Source organism: Syngnathus scovelli, chromosome 2, assembly GCF_024217435.2.
Source record: "Syngnathus scovelli strain Florida chromosome 2, RoL_Ssco_1.2, whole genome shotgun sequence".
In the NCBI taxonomy this organism is placed as follows: Eukaryota; Metazoa; Chordata; class Actinopteri; order Syngnathiformes; family Syngnathidae; genus Syngnathus; species Syngnathus scovelli.
In genome coordinates, this window is record NC_090848.1 from 21,212,040 (window position 1) to 21,228,430 (window position 16,391).

The window sequence follows — 16,391 nt, forward strand, 5'->3', positions numbered from 1 at the left end:
TCCTACTAAAGCTCATAATAGTCACAAGCAACACAGCCAGAATAAGCAGCAGCCATAGTAGTGTTTCAAAATAGTATTTTTGTTGTTTTTTTTCTCCAAGATACCGCACAACAGTGGTCCACAGCCTTTTCACGAGTGTATAAAAGTGATCAAGTCACAAAAATCACCCAAAAAAAATCTTATATAAACCGCACCTGACTATAAGCCGCAGGGTTCAAAATTTTGGAAAAAAGTCGCGGCTTATAGTCCGGAGATTACGGTATATATATATATATATATATATATATATATATATATATATATATATATTTTTTTTTTTTAAATTATTATTTATTTATTTATTTATTTATTCATTTTTTTTGCGGTACAATATATTGGTATATTGTCCGACCTCTATTTTACACACTGTAAAATGCGTGATCTTGGAGAGTAAGTCATCCTAACAAAAAAATTGTGGGGGGTACATTTCACAATGAGCGCGGACCTAAAACAGGTTGCATCTGGTGTCGTGTCTATTGCTTAATTCTAATAAATAAGTACAAAAAGTGATGAAGACAAAGTGATCCATTTGGGCATAGATAGCATTTTTACATTTTTAGGATCACACATGAGCAAAAGGATAAGACTTTGAAAAACTATGAAACAAAATGCCATGGGTCACTCTGCACCCAACTCTTTATTAGCCCCATTTAATAGGAGTGGATGAGTTTGTTGTGTGGGCTGTCTGTCGCTGCGCTCGCTGTGAGGGTTCCCCAAAGGCTTGTTAAAGGAAGTTGCACTGGCAACACACACACGCACACACACACACACACACACACACACACACACACACACACACACACACACACACACACACACACACACACACACACACACACACACACATACACTTGCACACGGCTTGTTGTGTTATAACTATTCATCTGAACATTGGAGGACATCTTTGAGTTTCTACAGCCATCCTTGTAAAAGTGCCTCCCACTTCTGACTTGACATGTTAAGCTGTCATCAAATGAAATAATGTTCTATAGATTTTATTGATTGGCCCCTCTGACTATTGACACAGTTCTCAGTCTTCCTTTGTTCGACAGTCCGTGTATACATAAATCAGATTTTAGTGAGCCGCTATGCACACTGTTAAAGGGGACTGCAACTCTTTATGTATTTGATTTATGAAAGGTGTTTCATGTCAGATAACATCCATCGGTACTCATTGCTGCAGTCGCTGAACATCTTTCTAATGGTGTCGAATTAAAAAGAGTATAATTTTATAAAGGCAGTGTTTTTGTTTCTCAATTAGTTTTGCAGGTGTACCTAATTTGTCGTACTCATCTTTTTACATGACTCCCTCTCCTATTCCAGTCCCCTGCCCCTGGGTGATCTTTGCGACTCAATTTGGCAAATGTAACTTGATATTGATTATTATTGATATTTATCATGCTCGTGAATATGTTTTGCTGTGGTGCTATTAATCTCCCCTGTTAATAAATGTCTGCACAAGCCTTGGCCACGGGCCCTCTTGGGACCACGGGGACACCACACACAGCAGGAGACTGTACACACGCTGTCTTCTATTTGCCTGGAGCCTCCATTGCGCCTTTTAGCGTAAACACGAGTGCACACACACATACACAAGCGTACACACACACATGCACATGCACGCTGCTGGATGCAATGCCTTGAGGCCTTTTCAGCACAAATAACACATCAATACATCAACTGTGTTGTTTCAGTGCAGCACACAAACACAAATGTATAAGTGTATTTTTTTTCTGTGCAAATGCAATACATTACACTTCTACTAAGTGTTATACAGTGCATACACACTCGTGTTGCAATAACAATGTTTTGATTGGCGCATTAGATTAACCTGGTGGCACAATGAACAGAGATTGAAATAGAAAACCGTGTCAGGAAGTAAAAATGGTGACTATTTTTTATAATTAAAGTATTAAAATATAATTGCTGTTATTTAAAACAAATACAAACTGTAACTTTGTATGTATTTAGCACAGAGCAAAAATCTGCTCAGTAAAGTCCATCGATAATTATTTTTTATTTGCTTTTTTTAAGAAACGCACAAAAAGGGTTAAGCAAATCAAAATGGCTCAAGTGTTATTGGGGCCTAAACGATTAATCAGACAGCCAGTTTAATCGGCCGATTTTTATAATCTGGAAAAAATAAATCAGACTTTTTATTTTTGATGATTTTTTTTTTTTTTTGCAGGTCCCTTATACACAGTACATTATGAGACAATATTAATGACATTCAAATAACCCCTCAAAAATAAAATCAACAAAATATCAGCCAAATATTTCAGATTTTTTCTCTGTTGTGAAGTTAGATAAGATTTGTAAACAGTCAAATGTTTGTATGTTTCTTTGTTGCTGTAAGTAATAAAAGACGAAAAGGAGTTATTTTTAAATTAGATGTATTCTTTATTTAATAGGCAGACTGATTGCTATCAGTATTTTTTTGTTCCGCCAAATATCTATACAATTTTGTCAAAATAGTTGCTAGAAAAAAGTCCTCATAAAAACAAACCTCATCATGGCCTCAATCATACGCACAGTTCAGTACTGTATATTTATAAGCAGAGGGTATATGTGTGCACCTCTGTAAGGGAATACATATGTGCCTCTCGGAGGCTGCGTTTTCTCACTCATCTCCTCCATTTGCGTCCTCCATATGCTCGCTCCTCATGTACTAATTCACTGTGAGGACGCCCAGTTTTAGCTCTGCATGTTGCTTGGAAATGTTCCCTGGTGCTTTTACAAGGGGAAACAGTGCGGTGTTTTCATTCGGAGTGGCTTGCTGCTATTGTAGCTGACTGTGCCCTCGTTGCACTCTCACTACTTCCATGTAAACACACACACAAAATACACACCTTTCCTCCAACTCGCCGCCCCCATTTAAGTCATTTCTTTTTTGCTTTATGGACTGCCTGGTAACATGCTTCCATGTATACGTCATCTTGAATAACCGGCACCCCTCGGTGGAAAAGTACACCATACGGGTTTTCAGTTTTCACTCACATACTCTTGCCGTTTGAATTTGTTGACTTGATTTTGACGGCTTCATCTCTGCTGCTTGGGGACTACCTGGTAGTCGTGTTCTGGGTTAGTGCAGTGCCGTGATTCCCAACCACTGTGCCACAGCACAATAGTTTGCCACGATAGCTCATCAGCGTGTGCGGCGAGAATTTACACAATTCCACTTAAATGCTCTGAAAATTATTATTTATTCACTACGGCAAATCATGTATCTTTGTTCATCTATCTATGCCAGTAACTACGTAGTGACAGTCATAACAAGAAAATGCTTTTTCATTAGATGGCAGCAGGCACATAATTAACCAGATATTTTTCTCGTGTAAAATATTTACCTTGACTCATTAAAACTTGGGAGACTCAGCTACAGTTGTAGCAAAAAGCAGTGACGACCTGGTTGTATTTCCGTTTCATTGCGGCCCTCAATTTTATTTGTCTCATTACATTGGCCAACATGAAAGTCTCCTTCCCCTCCACTATTGCAGGTTGCAAGCATGTCGCAGTGCATTCAGAGTGATGTGAATTTGACAGTTTATGGCTGGAAAAACAACCACTCCAAAGCAATCTGGAATGGTGCCGTGCAAAAGCATCATAAAGTGTCACGATGGCCAATAGTGTGCGTGCATCTCACTTTTCCAAGGGCATGTGTGCTCTTCAAAAGGTTTTAGTCATGTTTCTGAGTTCATTTTTCATATCTGTCTTTCTTGCCATTTCCCTCCTTCCACGAGACACACTTTTCTCCCCATATTTGGAGTCATTCTGCATAGTTTGGACATTTCCTTGGCCTTTCGTTTTTGAATTGAACCAGATCACTTTATGGGTGGAGAACGATCTTGTGTGTGTGTGTGTGTGTGTGTGTGTGTGTGTGTGTGTGTGTGTGTGTGTGTGTGTGTGTGCGTGCGTGCGTGCGTGCGTGCGTGCGTGCGTGCGTGCGTGCGTGCGTGCGTGTGTGCGTGTGTGTGTGTGTGTGTGTTGGACAGGGAAATGGGACGCGTGTACTTTATGATGGCCGTCACTGGCGTGCACGTCCTATTTCGAGCTCTCTTTTATTGTTATCTGAGCCACAACCATGCTCTTGCAAACCATGTACCTGGCTCTGAAAGCACAAACTATTGTTGACTTCCATTGGAGCTTGGGATCTGCAGAGGTTTTCAATGTTTGTATGTCTGCCTGCAATTAGAATTGTTTATTTGATTAGAATTTTTCAGAGATTCCTTGTTATTTTTCTCCCACTAAACGAGTGCATTGGGTCCCATTTGGAGATTTCTTACCAGATGTAATCTATGCAGTGAATTTTGTTCCTCAACCCGGGTTAACAGTCCAACTTATTCTGCAGCCTACAAAGCATGTGTTTGTGTACGTCCAGGCAGACAGCAGAAAATGACGGCAGATCTGTATCTCACTGTGTTTAAGTCTGGAGTGCTCTGATTAAACTCAACCACAAAACACTTTACCCGTTGTAAGACCCTACGATCAAACCGCTGATTTTCAGCTGCGTCTCAAGTTATTTTGCCATGGTAAGACTGATGACTGTGATCATGAATTTTTTTTTTTTTTTTTTGCCACTTACCTTTGCAAATTGACTTATTTAGTCTTTGCTGCGCATTTTCATTCAACTGTAATAGTGCCGTTGTGCACCAGTTACATGATATCATCTTTACCAACCACCGTTTGATCTCCTGTCCTTGAGTGAAGTAGCAGCTCCTTCAGATGCAAGCAGATGTTTGTGCGGTCGGCTTGCATCAAAGCTCATGCATGCCTTTGTTAGCGCGAGCGTTGCTACAAAGCAACAGATTTTGTGCATTTATAATTGTTCAAGTCAAATTAGATGCCTTCATGTGGCTTGCGCCTGGCTCTGAGGTGGAGTTTTCCCCTGGAATAACAGCCACTGAACACAAGCAGCCCATTGTAGCCACAGCCAGCATCGGGACCCCCAAGGTGCGAATTAATGATTGACCCCTGATGTAATCAGGATAAATAGCTGCCCGTAAAAGAGAAGGAGATGGTGAGAAGAGCAGAGAGAGAAAGAACAACATCGGCAGCCAGGGAGAGGAAGGCACTATCTGGCCGCGCTGTTTTTTTAGAGGTCCTTTGGGAGGCGAAGCTAACATCTCTCCTTTGGCTGTCTGAGACGCAGAACTAACATAGAGCTGTTTAAAAGCAGCCCAGTCGTCACTTTTCTTCGCCTCCTCCTCTTTCTCATCTTTCTTTTAACTGCTGCCTTTTACAGCCGAGAGCTGGGACTCTTAAACGGTATATTTAAACTGTAATTGTGGTCTGGAATAATAATTACCCGTTTACATGTTTTTCGCCCAGAGTATTTGCAAAAGTTAAGGTTCGCAAATGAACATTTCCTCTTTTTTTATTTATTTTATACCTCCACCAGATCTTTATTTGTTAAATCATATAGCTTGGTTTTAAATGTTTGGATGTATTTTTGGGTGAAGGGAAGTGCTTACCCTTGAAGGTGGTGTTATTCTGATACTGGTTAAAAAAGTATTTCCGAAACTTTTGAGCCACACACCCTGGTTGCATCGTGTGGGGAATTTAGATCATGGGATGTCGCCGAACTTTGTCTACTTTGAAACAGTAGTGTGACATGATTAGTGATTAAGGCTAAAAACATAAACTTAGTAAAATATTTCTTGTTTATGAACTAAGAAAATACTTATGACATAGTAGTTTCAAATTTGAGCATTAGGAAATAAGGACTAGGTATTTCAGGTAAAAGAAAAATGTGTAAAGATGGAGTATATAGCCTAAATAATAAACCAGAGTTAAGAAATCAACTACATTTTCAATGTACATGTGCAATCTTTGTTGTTGTTTTTTTTTTTTTTTTTTACCATTTTGTGCAATTTAATGTAGTATATATGAAGACTGTGCATTCAGTCAAGTCATCCGGGCAATTTTATGTGCATGGAGGCTCTTAAGCCAAATTTAATAGATTTTCCGAGGCTGTCTCTACGCTTGTCAAAATTGCTCTCAGTGGGTCAAGTCTTAGTGAGAGTAGAGGAATGAACGAAGGGATAGGAATGGGGAAAAAGTGTTTAACAGCCTGAAAACATTTTTGATTGTACAGTGGGAGCTGTGCGCCTGATCCCAACTCCAATGAAATGGTGATCATTAAAGAAAAAAAAAAAGTATGTCCATCCATCCATCCATCCATCTTCTTCCGCTTATCCGGGGTCGGGTCGCGGGGGCAACAGCTTCAGGAGGGACTCCCAGACTTCCCTCTCCCCAGCCACTTCATCCAGCTCATCCCGGGGGATCCCAAGGCGTTCCCAGGCCAGCTGAGAGACATAGTCTCTCCAGCGCGTCCTGGGTCGTCCCCGGGGTCTCCTACCGGTGGGACATGCCCGGAACACCTCCCCAGGGAGGCGTCCAGGAGGCATCCTGATAAGATGCCCGAGCCACCTCATCTGGCTCCTCTCAACGTGGAGGAGTAGCGACTCTACTCCGAGTCTCTCCCGGATGACCGAGCTTCTCACCCTATCTCTAAGGGAGAGCCCGGACATCCTGCGGAGAAAACTCATTTCGGCCGCTTGTATCCGAGATCTCGTTCTTTCGGTCACGACCCATAGCTCGTGACCATAGGTGAGGGTAGGAGCGTAAATCGACCGGTAAATTGAGAGCTTTGCCTTTTGGCTCAGCTCTCTCTTCACCACAACGGACCGGTACAGGGTCCGCATTACTGCCGACGCTGCACCGATCCGCCTGTCGATCTCACGCTCCATCCTCCCCTCACTCGTGAACAAGACTCCAAGATACTTGAACTCCTCCACTTGGGGCAGGATCTCATCCCCGATCCGGAGAGGGCATTCCACCCTTTTCCGATCGAGGACCATGGACTCGGATTTGGAGGTGCTGACCCTCATCCCGACCGCTTCGCACTCGGCTGCGAACCGTTCCAGCGAGAGCTGGAGATCACGGCCTGAAGAAGCCAACAGCACCACGTCATCTGCAAAAAGCAGAGACGCGATGCTGAGGTCCCCAAACCGGACCCCCTCAACGCCTCGGCTGCGCCTAGAAATTCTGTCCATAAAAATTATGAACAGAATCGGTGACAAAGGGCAGCCTTGGCGGAGTCCAACCCTCACTGGGAACGAATCCGACTTACTGCCGGAAATGCGGACCAGACTCTGGCATCGGTGATACAGGGACCGAACCGCCCTTATCAGTTGGCTCGGCACCCCGTACTCCCGAAGCACCCTCCACAGAACCTCCCGAGGGACACGGTCGAACGCCTTCTCCAAGTCCACAAAACACATGTGGACTGGTTGGGCAAACTCCCATGCACCCTCGAGGATCCTGCCGAGGGTGTAGAGCTGGTCCACTGTTCCACGGCCAGGACGAAAGCCACACTGCTCCTCCTGAATCCGAGGTTCGACCTCCCGACGGACCCTCCTCTCCAGCACCCCTGAATAGACCTTACCAGGGAGGCTGAGGAGTGTGATTCCCCTGTAATTGGAACACACCCTCCGGTCCCCCTTCTTAAAGAGGGGAACCACCACCCCAGTCTGCCAATCCAGAGGCACTGTCCCCGATGTCCACGCAACGTTGTAGAGGCGTGTCAGCCATGACAGCCCCACAACATCCAGAGCCTTTAAGAACTCTGGGCGGATCTCATCCACCCCCGGGGCCTTGCCACCGAGGAGTTTTTTAACTACCTCAGTGACTTCGACCCCAGAGATTGGAGAATCCGCCTCAGAGTCTCTAGGCCCTGCTTCCTCAATGGAAGGCGTGTAGGTGGAATTGAGGAGGTCTTCGAAGTATTCTCCCCACCGACTCACGACGTCCCGAGTCGAGGTCAGCAGCACGCCATCCCCACTGTAAACAGTGTTGACGTTGCACTGCTTCCCCCTCCTGAGACGCCGGATGGTGGACCAGAATTTCCTCGAAGCCGTCCGAAAGTCATTCTCCATGGCCTCACCGAACTCCTCCCACGCCCGGGTTTTTGCCTCAGCAACCGCCGAAGCCGCGTTCCGCTTGGCCATCCGGTACCTGTCAGCTGCCTCCGGAGTCCCGCAGGCCAAAACGGCCCGATAGGACTCCTTCTTCAGCTTGACGGCATCCCTTACCGCCGGTGTCCACCAGCGGGTTCGGGGGTTGCCGCCACGACAGGCACCAACGACCTTACGGCCACAGCTCCGGTCGGCCGCCTCAACAATGGAGGCGCGGAACATGGTCCACTCAGACTCAATGTCCCCCGCCTCCCCCGGGACGTGGGAAAAGCTCTGCCGGAGGTGGGAGTTGAAGCTCTTCCTGACAGGAGATTCTGCCAGACGTTCCCAGCAGACCCTCACAGAGCGTTTGGGTCTGCCAGGTCGGACCGGCATCTTCCCCCACCATCGGAGCCAACCCACCACCAGGTGGTGATCAGTTGACAGCTCCGCCCCTCTCTTCACCCGAGTGTCCAAAACATGCGGCCGCAAATCCGATGACACGACTACAAAGTCGATCATCGAACTGCGGCCTAGGGTGTCCTGGTGCCAAGTGCACACATGGACACCCTTATGTTTGAACATGGTGTTCATTATTGAAAATCCGTGTCGAGCACAGAAGTCCAACAATAGAACACCGCTCGGGTTCAGATCAGGGGGGCCGTTCCTCCCAATCACGCCCTTCCAGGTCTCACTGTCATTGCCCACGTGAGCATTGAAGTCACCCAGTAGAACGATAGAGTCCCCAGAAGGAGCGCTATCCAGCACTTCCTCCAGGGACCCCAAGAAGGGTGGGTACTCTGAGCTGCTGTTTGGTGCATAGACACAAACAACAGTCAGGACCCGTCCCCCCACCCGAAGGCGGAGGGAGGCTACCCTCTCGTTCACCGGGGTGAACCCCAATGTGCAGGCGCCCAGCCGGGGGGCAATAAGTATACCCACACCTGCTCGACGCCTCTCACCGTGGGCAACTCCAGAGTGGAAGAGAGTCCAGCCCCTCTCGAGAGGGCTTGTACCGGAACCCAAACTGTGTGTGGAGGCTAGTCCGACTATATCTAGTCGGAATCTTTCTGCCTCGCACACCAGCTCGGGCTCCTTTCCAGCCAGAGAGGTGACATTCCATGTCCCAAGAGCCAGCTTCTGCAGCCGGGGATCAGACCGCCAAGGTCCCCGCCTTTGGCTGCCGCCCAGCTCACATTGCACCCGACCCCTTCGGCCCCTCCCACAGGTGGTGAGCCCATGGGAAGGGGGACCCACGTTTCCATTTCGGGCTATGCCCGGCCGGGCCCCATGGGCGAAGGCCCGGCCACCAGACGCTCGCCTTCGAGCCCCGCCTCCAGGCCTGGCTCCAGAGGGAGGCCCCGGTGACCCGCGTCCGGGCGAGGGAAAACTAAGTCCATTTATGTTACTCATCATAAGGGGCTTGTGAGCCGTGCTTTGTCTGGCCCCTCACCTAGGACCCGTTTGCCATGGGTGACCCTACCAGGGGCATGAAGCCCCCGACAACATGGCTCCTAGGATCATAGGGGCACGCAAACCCCTCCACCACGATAAGGTGACGACTCGCGGAGGGGAAAAAGTATGTTCCCGTCAAAATCGCTGGATGACGCAAAATCGGTCATAAAAGGCAGACTTTTACTGCTATAACTTTATGTGATACGTCTCCTGGAGCCTCGTGGAGCGGCTTCAGCTTTGCCAAGTACTGGACAGCCGCTGTCCAGTGCTTTGCTAGTTTTACGTTTCACATTAAAAACTTACATGTCAGTTAATTTAACAGCGTTCACAGGCCACATCTGTCGGCGGGCAGAAGGCCAAATATTTAGCACAGAACAAAAAGATGATCTGTGCTGCGAATGAGCTCCCATGATTCCACAAGTGTTTGATTAGCTCATTCGATACATCTCCAAGCACTTCCCGTACAGCCTCATTACCATGACAGCACTGAAACATAACCTACGTACTGCACCTATGACTGATGCATTTCAAACATCACATGCTATTAAACTAAATAAATAGAAGTATAATAATAACCTTTTGGTGCTAACGACAACCTGGGACGAGCTTGCAAGCTTGGCGTGTTCCACCACATGGAGCGAGATTGATTAAAAACATTGCTGATGTCATTTTGGCTTGAGTTAGCCAAATGCCAGTCCATGTTTACATAGGACTTTTATGAAAAAATAAAAATGACTTCATGGCAGTTTCCAAAGCGTATAATGAAACAAATACATTTTGTATGCATTTAAACCTGTCAAAGAATTTTGTTTTGTTTCTGATTGTTTTTCCTAATACCGATGAGCAAGGCAGAATTTTTCAACAGTCGTTGTCTTTTGTGTCATCAGATGACAGCGAGCCAGTGGACAGCATGTACGACACAGAGGCCGACCTTCCGGGCTTGGCGGCCGGCGGCACTTGCACTGACAGTCCTGAAGACGACGCAGAGGATGGCATCATCAACATGTCTCCCCTGCCCTCACCGAGCCCCTCCCACCCAAACAACCACCACCTGCTGCTGCACCCCCACATGTACAACACTCACCATCACCTCCTCAGCAACAACAGCAGCAGCAATGACCAGAACTTCACCACACCCAAGGAAGGCTCGCCCTACGAGGCACCAGTCTACATTCCCGACGACATTCCGATTCCCGCCGATCTGGAGCTGCGGGAGTCATCGGTACCGGGTGCCGGCTTGGGCGTTTGGGCCAAGACCCGTATCAGAGTCGGCGAGAGGTTCGGTCTGCACAGCAAAGGCAGCTCCTTCGGATGGGAGGTACGATCTTTGTGTTTTGTTTCTATGCCCTTCTTCATATTCATAGCAACTGTGTATCACCTTTGACCTCTTTAGTGTGAAGGCACAGACAGCAATACATACAGTGCATATGATATTAACTGAAAGAGTAGTGACAAAAAGGGGGGTGGGGTGTAATATTGCTGTGAGGAGGCTGAGTGATGAATGAATCACTCTGCATTCGCACGTTCACATTTCCAGCAATCGCAGTTCATTCATAAGCATCTATCTCATCATCATCGCTGGAGCCAGCTCTATTTGCATCACCATCTCATGATTGGCCCTCATCTTTGACTACACACACTCGCGCACACGCATGCACACACATGCGCTAAATGCGCCCTCGTCTACATATCTAGCTGCGCAGCAATGTCAGATGGAAAAATCTTGCTGATTAGTGGAGGTATCAGCTTTTCGGGGCGTCGCCGTGAGCGGGCATGCTCATTTGGTCACGCCACCTGATATGGAAATGGAAGAAGCATGACCAAATGCAATGGCGGCATATTGCACTATTAATTTTCATTTTGACATGACATTAGGCGATATTGAAGTTGCTTCACTAAGCTCATTAAGAAAAGAAAGTCAACTGGTTTCTGTCTGTTCTTTTCTCTCTCGTGTGGCCAATCAGACATGAAATATTCTGGCTCACTTTTCCTTTCACTGACTCAATGTCGGACTGCTCATTCACTGGCCAGAACACTTTGTTAAATGCATAGTTTTTCCACTGGTAAATGCTGAAATAGAATTAATTTGTTTAGGGCCAAACAAATTATGAAAATTTTTGCTTAGCAAAATTATTCATCCTAAAATAATGTTAATATTGAAATGTTGAACGTGCATGTGGATTGTTGCTAGTCTAAATGTACCTTGCAATTGACTGGTTACCAGTTTAACTCTTGCCCCAAAGTCAGCTGTGGAATGCTTCAGCGGAGTCTGGACATTAATCTCTAAGAGTAGTAAGGAAAAATAAATGAATGCGTATTGAAGCCTGAGATTGGCTGTCAAGTTCAAGGTGTACCCCGCCCACCGCCTCAAAACTCCAGCACGTGACCCTCATGAAGATAAGCGGTTTAGAAAATAATGGATAGATATTGAAGGGTAAAAAATAAAACAGCTGTCCTGACAATGGTGTAACACAAAAGGGATTTCATTCACCTTAATGCATGTCCCTTCATTCCATTATGAGCAATTTTAGAATGTGTTGGTGATTAAAGAACGCCGGTGCATGCATGCTGAGCATTGTTTAACATTCATATTATTCGTCGCCATTCAAGGCGCAAAGGGCACCGCTCCAAAAATGACACACGCCAAGTATTTTCTTTCTTTTCTGCCCAACAACTGCATATTCATCGGCTGCTAGGTTTAGCCAACAGCTTCATTTCTAATGGGCATCAAATTTGTTCAGTGGGGAAAAATAGATATGCACTTTTTCTCCCCGACTGCTAAATCAAGATGATCCACATTATGGAGTTTTGACTTTTAGATAATACATATTTGGAGTCATTAATTCATTGAGCTCTTACGAGTGGACATTTTTTTCAATGAGATTTTTCCTGCCGAGGTCCCTTCTGTTTCCATTCAAGCCAAAACATGTGGCATTTGCTCCCCAATTGCAGAGGAGCGATTGATCTGTCTGCCTTCCTTGTCCTCAGCTCTCGTTGGAGGACTGACTGAGTCTCAGGCCGTATTATTGCCTCACATTTCCTGTCTACTTCAGGGCTGGAACCCTTCAGGGGCTATCCTCGACCAGACCCTTATCACAGACAGTCATAACAGTTGGCCTGTTGATAATCACCGACAGACTCCCTTAGGAGAGTTGTGCGCCCCTTTTCACCATCTACTCATCTAATGCCTCTGCTCTTAGACAAATAGACAGGCAGACCTGGGCAGCGAAGTATGTTCACTTCCCCCTCAGTGATGGGAAGAATACGAGTGTGAATGGTTGCTTTTCTCTTTATGTTGTATGTCTATGACAAGCACCCAGTTCAGGGTGTACCGCGCCTCTTGCCCAAAGTCCGCTCTTTCCCCCGACCCTCAACAGAATACATATGATACAATAATAATAATAATAATAATAATAATAATAATAATAATAATAATAATAATAATAATAATAATTAAAACATCAAATCAGTGTGGTTGGCCTCCACTGATGGCATGCAAAACTGTGAACAAATACAGTTTAAGGATTTTCAAAAATGCGTGCAAATATTTACAATTGTTGGGGAAACTTAACCGATTGGAAATTTTAGCTGTGGACATGTGAGTAAAACTGCTGCTTATACGGCTCATGTAATCATTTGGGGGTGTGAGTGGAAGTTAAGCCGTGTTGCAGAGGGGCGAATGGCATGAAAGAAGAGGAAGGGAGAGAGGAAGCCAACTATTGTCTGTCTCGGGGCATCGGGGGACTGGAAGAGGTGTTAATTCAGACTCATTTCAGCGAGACGGACAGCTCAATCTAAGAGCTACTTTGCTGCGGGCCATGGCCATTCTCTCCAGTCTCACACTGCCTCTTTGGGCCAGTACCGAGTCATCCATTTAAAAACCATTATGCTTCCCCTTTAACGCAACATGATAGAACACCGGGGCCCCAAGTCTACAGTATGTGAGTGTGCGTGTGTGTGAGGGTAGGGGGGGAGAGCCATCCCCTCAGGATAGAAAGCCCTGCACAAGCAGAGGGAGCCCAAACCCTCAGAGAGGTCTAGTGTGGGGATCCGCTGTCAGAGCCGCGGCTGCTATTATCTTGCTGCTAGATTGGCCTGACTCTCCTTATTGAATAATAGAGACATCTCATGGTACAATGGCTGCAGCTATTGTGCTCTTCCGTAAACTGCCTCATGAACTAATGACTTGTGTTCAGACATAAGGCAAATGACAACACATGAGGCCGTGTTTGGCAAAAGTAATGCATACAAAAAGAGCATCAACCTTTCCATTTTTCTAGCCTTCAGAAAAAAGATAAAAGAAATTGCACTTCAAATTTATATGTACTTTATATTGGATTTTTCTTACTCTGCTCAAATTGCTCTTAAGCCTCACTGTGACCACTTGTTTTGTCCATACAATTATCAATTGTAAAACTGCTTTTACTCATTCTTGTTTTTGTTTTCATTTTAACGTCAGCGTGTATACATACCAGTTTTGCAGCAAATTGCTCCCTCCAACAGTTTATTTACAGCTAACTTCTATAACACTTCCACTGAAAAATCTCCAGTGACATTCGCGTGACAGTGAATTATTTCACACTCACTCAGTGTAAAATCTGGGCCTGTTCACTTGAACACAAAGATATTATTCGGTTATATCAATGCTATAGAAGGTGATACACGATTGTATCCTCTGCCATGTAGCGGCGTGAAATGTAATTGCTCTGCCTGTCACTACATGTCACTGGTATGGATAGATGAACCAAAATAGATAATTTGTTGTGAAAACAAAATCGGACTATGTAGGTCCCACTGCACACCTGATGATCTCAGTGGTTGAAAATGGTTAAACTCATCTCCTGCCGTCTCATCTAATCTCATATCATCTCATATATCATGTCATATCATCATATCATAATATCATATCACACCACATCATAGCACATCACATCATAATGAGACACGATAAAACAATTACAACATTACGGTCTGTTTTATTAAATCGTCAGAGCAGTATCAATCTAATACTATGTTGTGTTTGTAATTTTGCAGAGGTGCAGGACTATTTCTAGTACAAGGTTGTTGTTGTTTTTTAAAAAGATGGGTAAAATACTTGAGCAGGTCAAAAGACCATTTCTATGTTTGTAAAGGTGCAAACCTTTTAAAATTGGAATCGTATTGGATCCCAATAAAATGATCCATTCAGTGAAAAGTGACTATAAGAAGAATTTCTAAGAATAAATAGACCATGTCACCATTACTGCCATATTTGTCTTTTGCCAGTTTGCAAAGGCAAACGGCTTTCTGCCTGTCTTACATTCTTTTTCTATTGACTTTTTGTGGGGTGATTTTCCATATCAGTGCCATTCATCCAGTGATGTGTGGAAAGAGGGGGAAATATGCTAGCTCTTCTATTGACCCTCTTGTTGACACAGTGATAGGGCAAGCTGTCTGGTGGGTGGGTATTTTATATAAAGCCAAATTCCTACGTGACATGTGTCGATCCAGCAATGGCATCATGTGTCTGCCACCCACCCATATGTTTGCCAATAGACTTTTTTCATTTTCCCTGGCAGCTGATTTTTCTCACCTCTTGCTCACCTCATACGCTTTGTTTTTTTGTCTGTTTAAGACTGAGCCAAGCTAATATTCATGTCTCTGAAGATTACGGCAAAGTCCCGGCGCACCCTGACACTTATCTGTCTTGACCCACCTTTTGCCTCCATCATTGTTTGCTTGCCTTTTGTGTTTTGCCTGCTGAGGTTCTTATGCCTAAGATGTCCCTGTAGGGCATTCAAAGGGTGCAGCTTGAAATGTGTCTGATTTGTTTGCTTGCTATAGAATCATGCTCTTTATCTTAATGTTTATGCCATGCATTATTATTATTAGTGGTAGTAGTAGTATTAGTAGTAGTAGTAGTAGTAGTAGTAGTAGTAGTAGTAGTAGTAGTAGTAGTAGTAGTGGTAGTGGTAGTCGTAGCAGTAGTAGTAGTAGTAGTAGTAGTAGTAGTCGTAGTAGTAGTAGTAGTAGTAGTAGTAGTAGTAGTAGTAGTAGTAGTAGTAGTAATAGTAGTAGTAGTAGTAGTAGTGGTGGTAGTAGTTGTAGTAGTATTAATAATATTAATATTGTTATTACTGTTATTAGTATTATTAGTATTATTATTGACATGACCTGATACTTAATTCCATCACTATCTCATTTAGTGTGGCATTATTTGGCGTTATCATTTGTAGCAATATTAATTGACATTGGATACATTTGAATCTGATTGATTGATTGATTGATTGATTGATAGAACTTTATTTATCCCACAGTGGGGAAATTTTCTTGTCACAGCAGCGTACAAGAGTGCAAGAATACAAGAAACAAGTGCCAAATGTAAAAATGTCTTAAAATCTGTTAGTGGTTTCATTCCAAACGTTAATAGTAATTAATAGTTTTATTATCATTATATCGAGTCTAATTATTTTTCTCACGATTTTATAGTGCCCAATGGAGGAAACAGTACTCTTACGATTGCTTAAAATTGCCCAAGGGCTGGCGCTGTATACAATATAAGTAAGATTTTCCTAACTGTATCTCAGGAAAATCCAGCAATTTGTTTAACCTCACTTTGCCCCATCCTGACATCTTTCTCGTTAACTTGAAGCCCCCTTCTGTGAGTGAAGCGCTCCACATGAATGGGGTCATTATCATGTCTTTTAATAATCAAATCAGAGGCATGCCCTGGAGAACACTGCCTTAAGATGAGAGCACTTTTCCTTTAAAGTAATTTAACTGACCATCTTGGTCTTGGAAAGAGTCTTAGTGGATATTTGAATATAGTATTAAGTATGTGTGTGTAAAATATCTACATATTTTTTTTTAAAATAACAGTATTATTGACCAACAGTGTGCGGTTTTACATGATCATTACTTGACTTTGAGAGAAACCCCAAGTTTACGTATGGCCCAAAAACA

At 44.4% G+C, this 16,391-nt stretch overlaps 1 protein-coding gene and 1 long non-coding RNA gene across 10 annotated transcripts in view; one reads left to right on the forward strand and one right to left on the reverse strand.

Annotated features, from left to right (window-relative positions):
- The window catches only part of prdm16 (PR domain containing 16), a 164,507-nt gene that overhangs the window by 46,106 nt on the left and 102,010 nt on the right, over positions 1 to 16,391 (forward strand). For all 9 annotated transcript variants that reach the window (XM_049753497.1, XM_049753504.1, XM_049753501.1 and 6 more), the window contains exon 2: positions 10,337 to 10,767. In XM_049753497.1, coding sequence (XP_049609454.1) covers positions 10,337 to 10,767 — 431 coding nt within the window. The remainder of the gene's footprint in view (positions 1 to 10,336; positions 10,768 to 16,391) is intronic.
- LOC125988404 (uncharacterized) overlaps positions 1 to 16,391 on the reverse strand; it is a 44,291-nt gene that overhangs the window by 17,469 nt on the left and 10,431 nt on the right. The window lies entirely within an intron of this gene.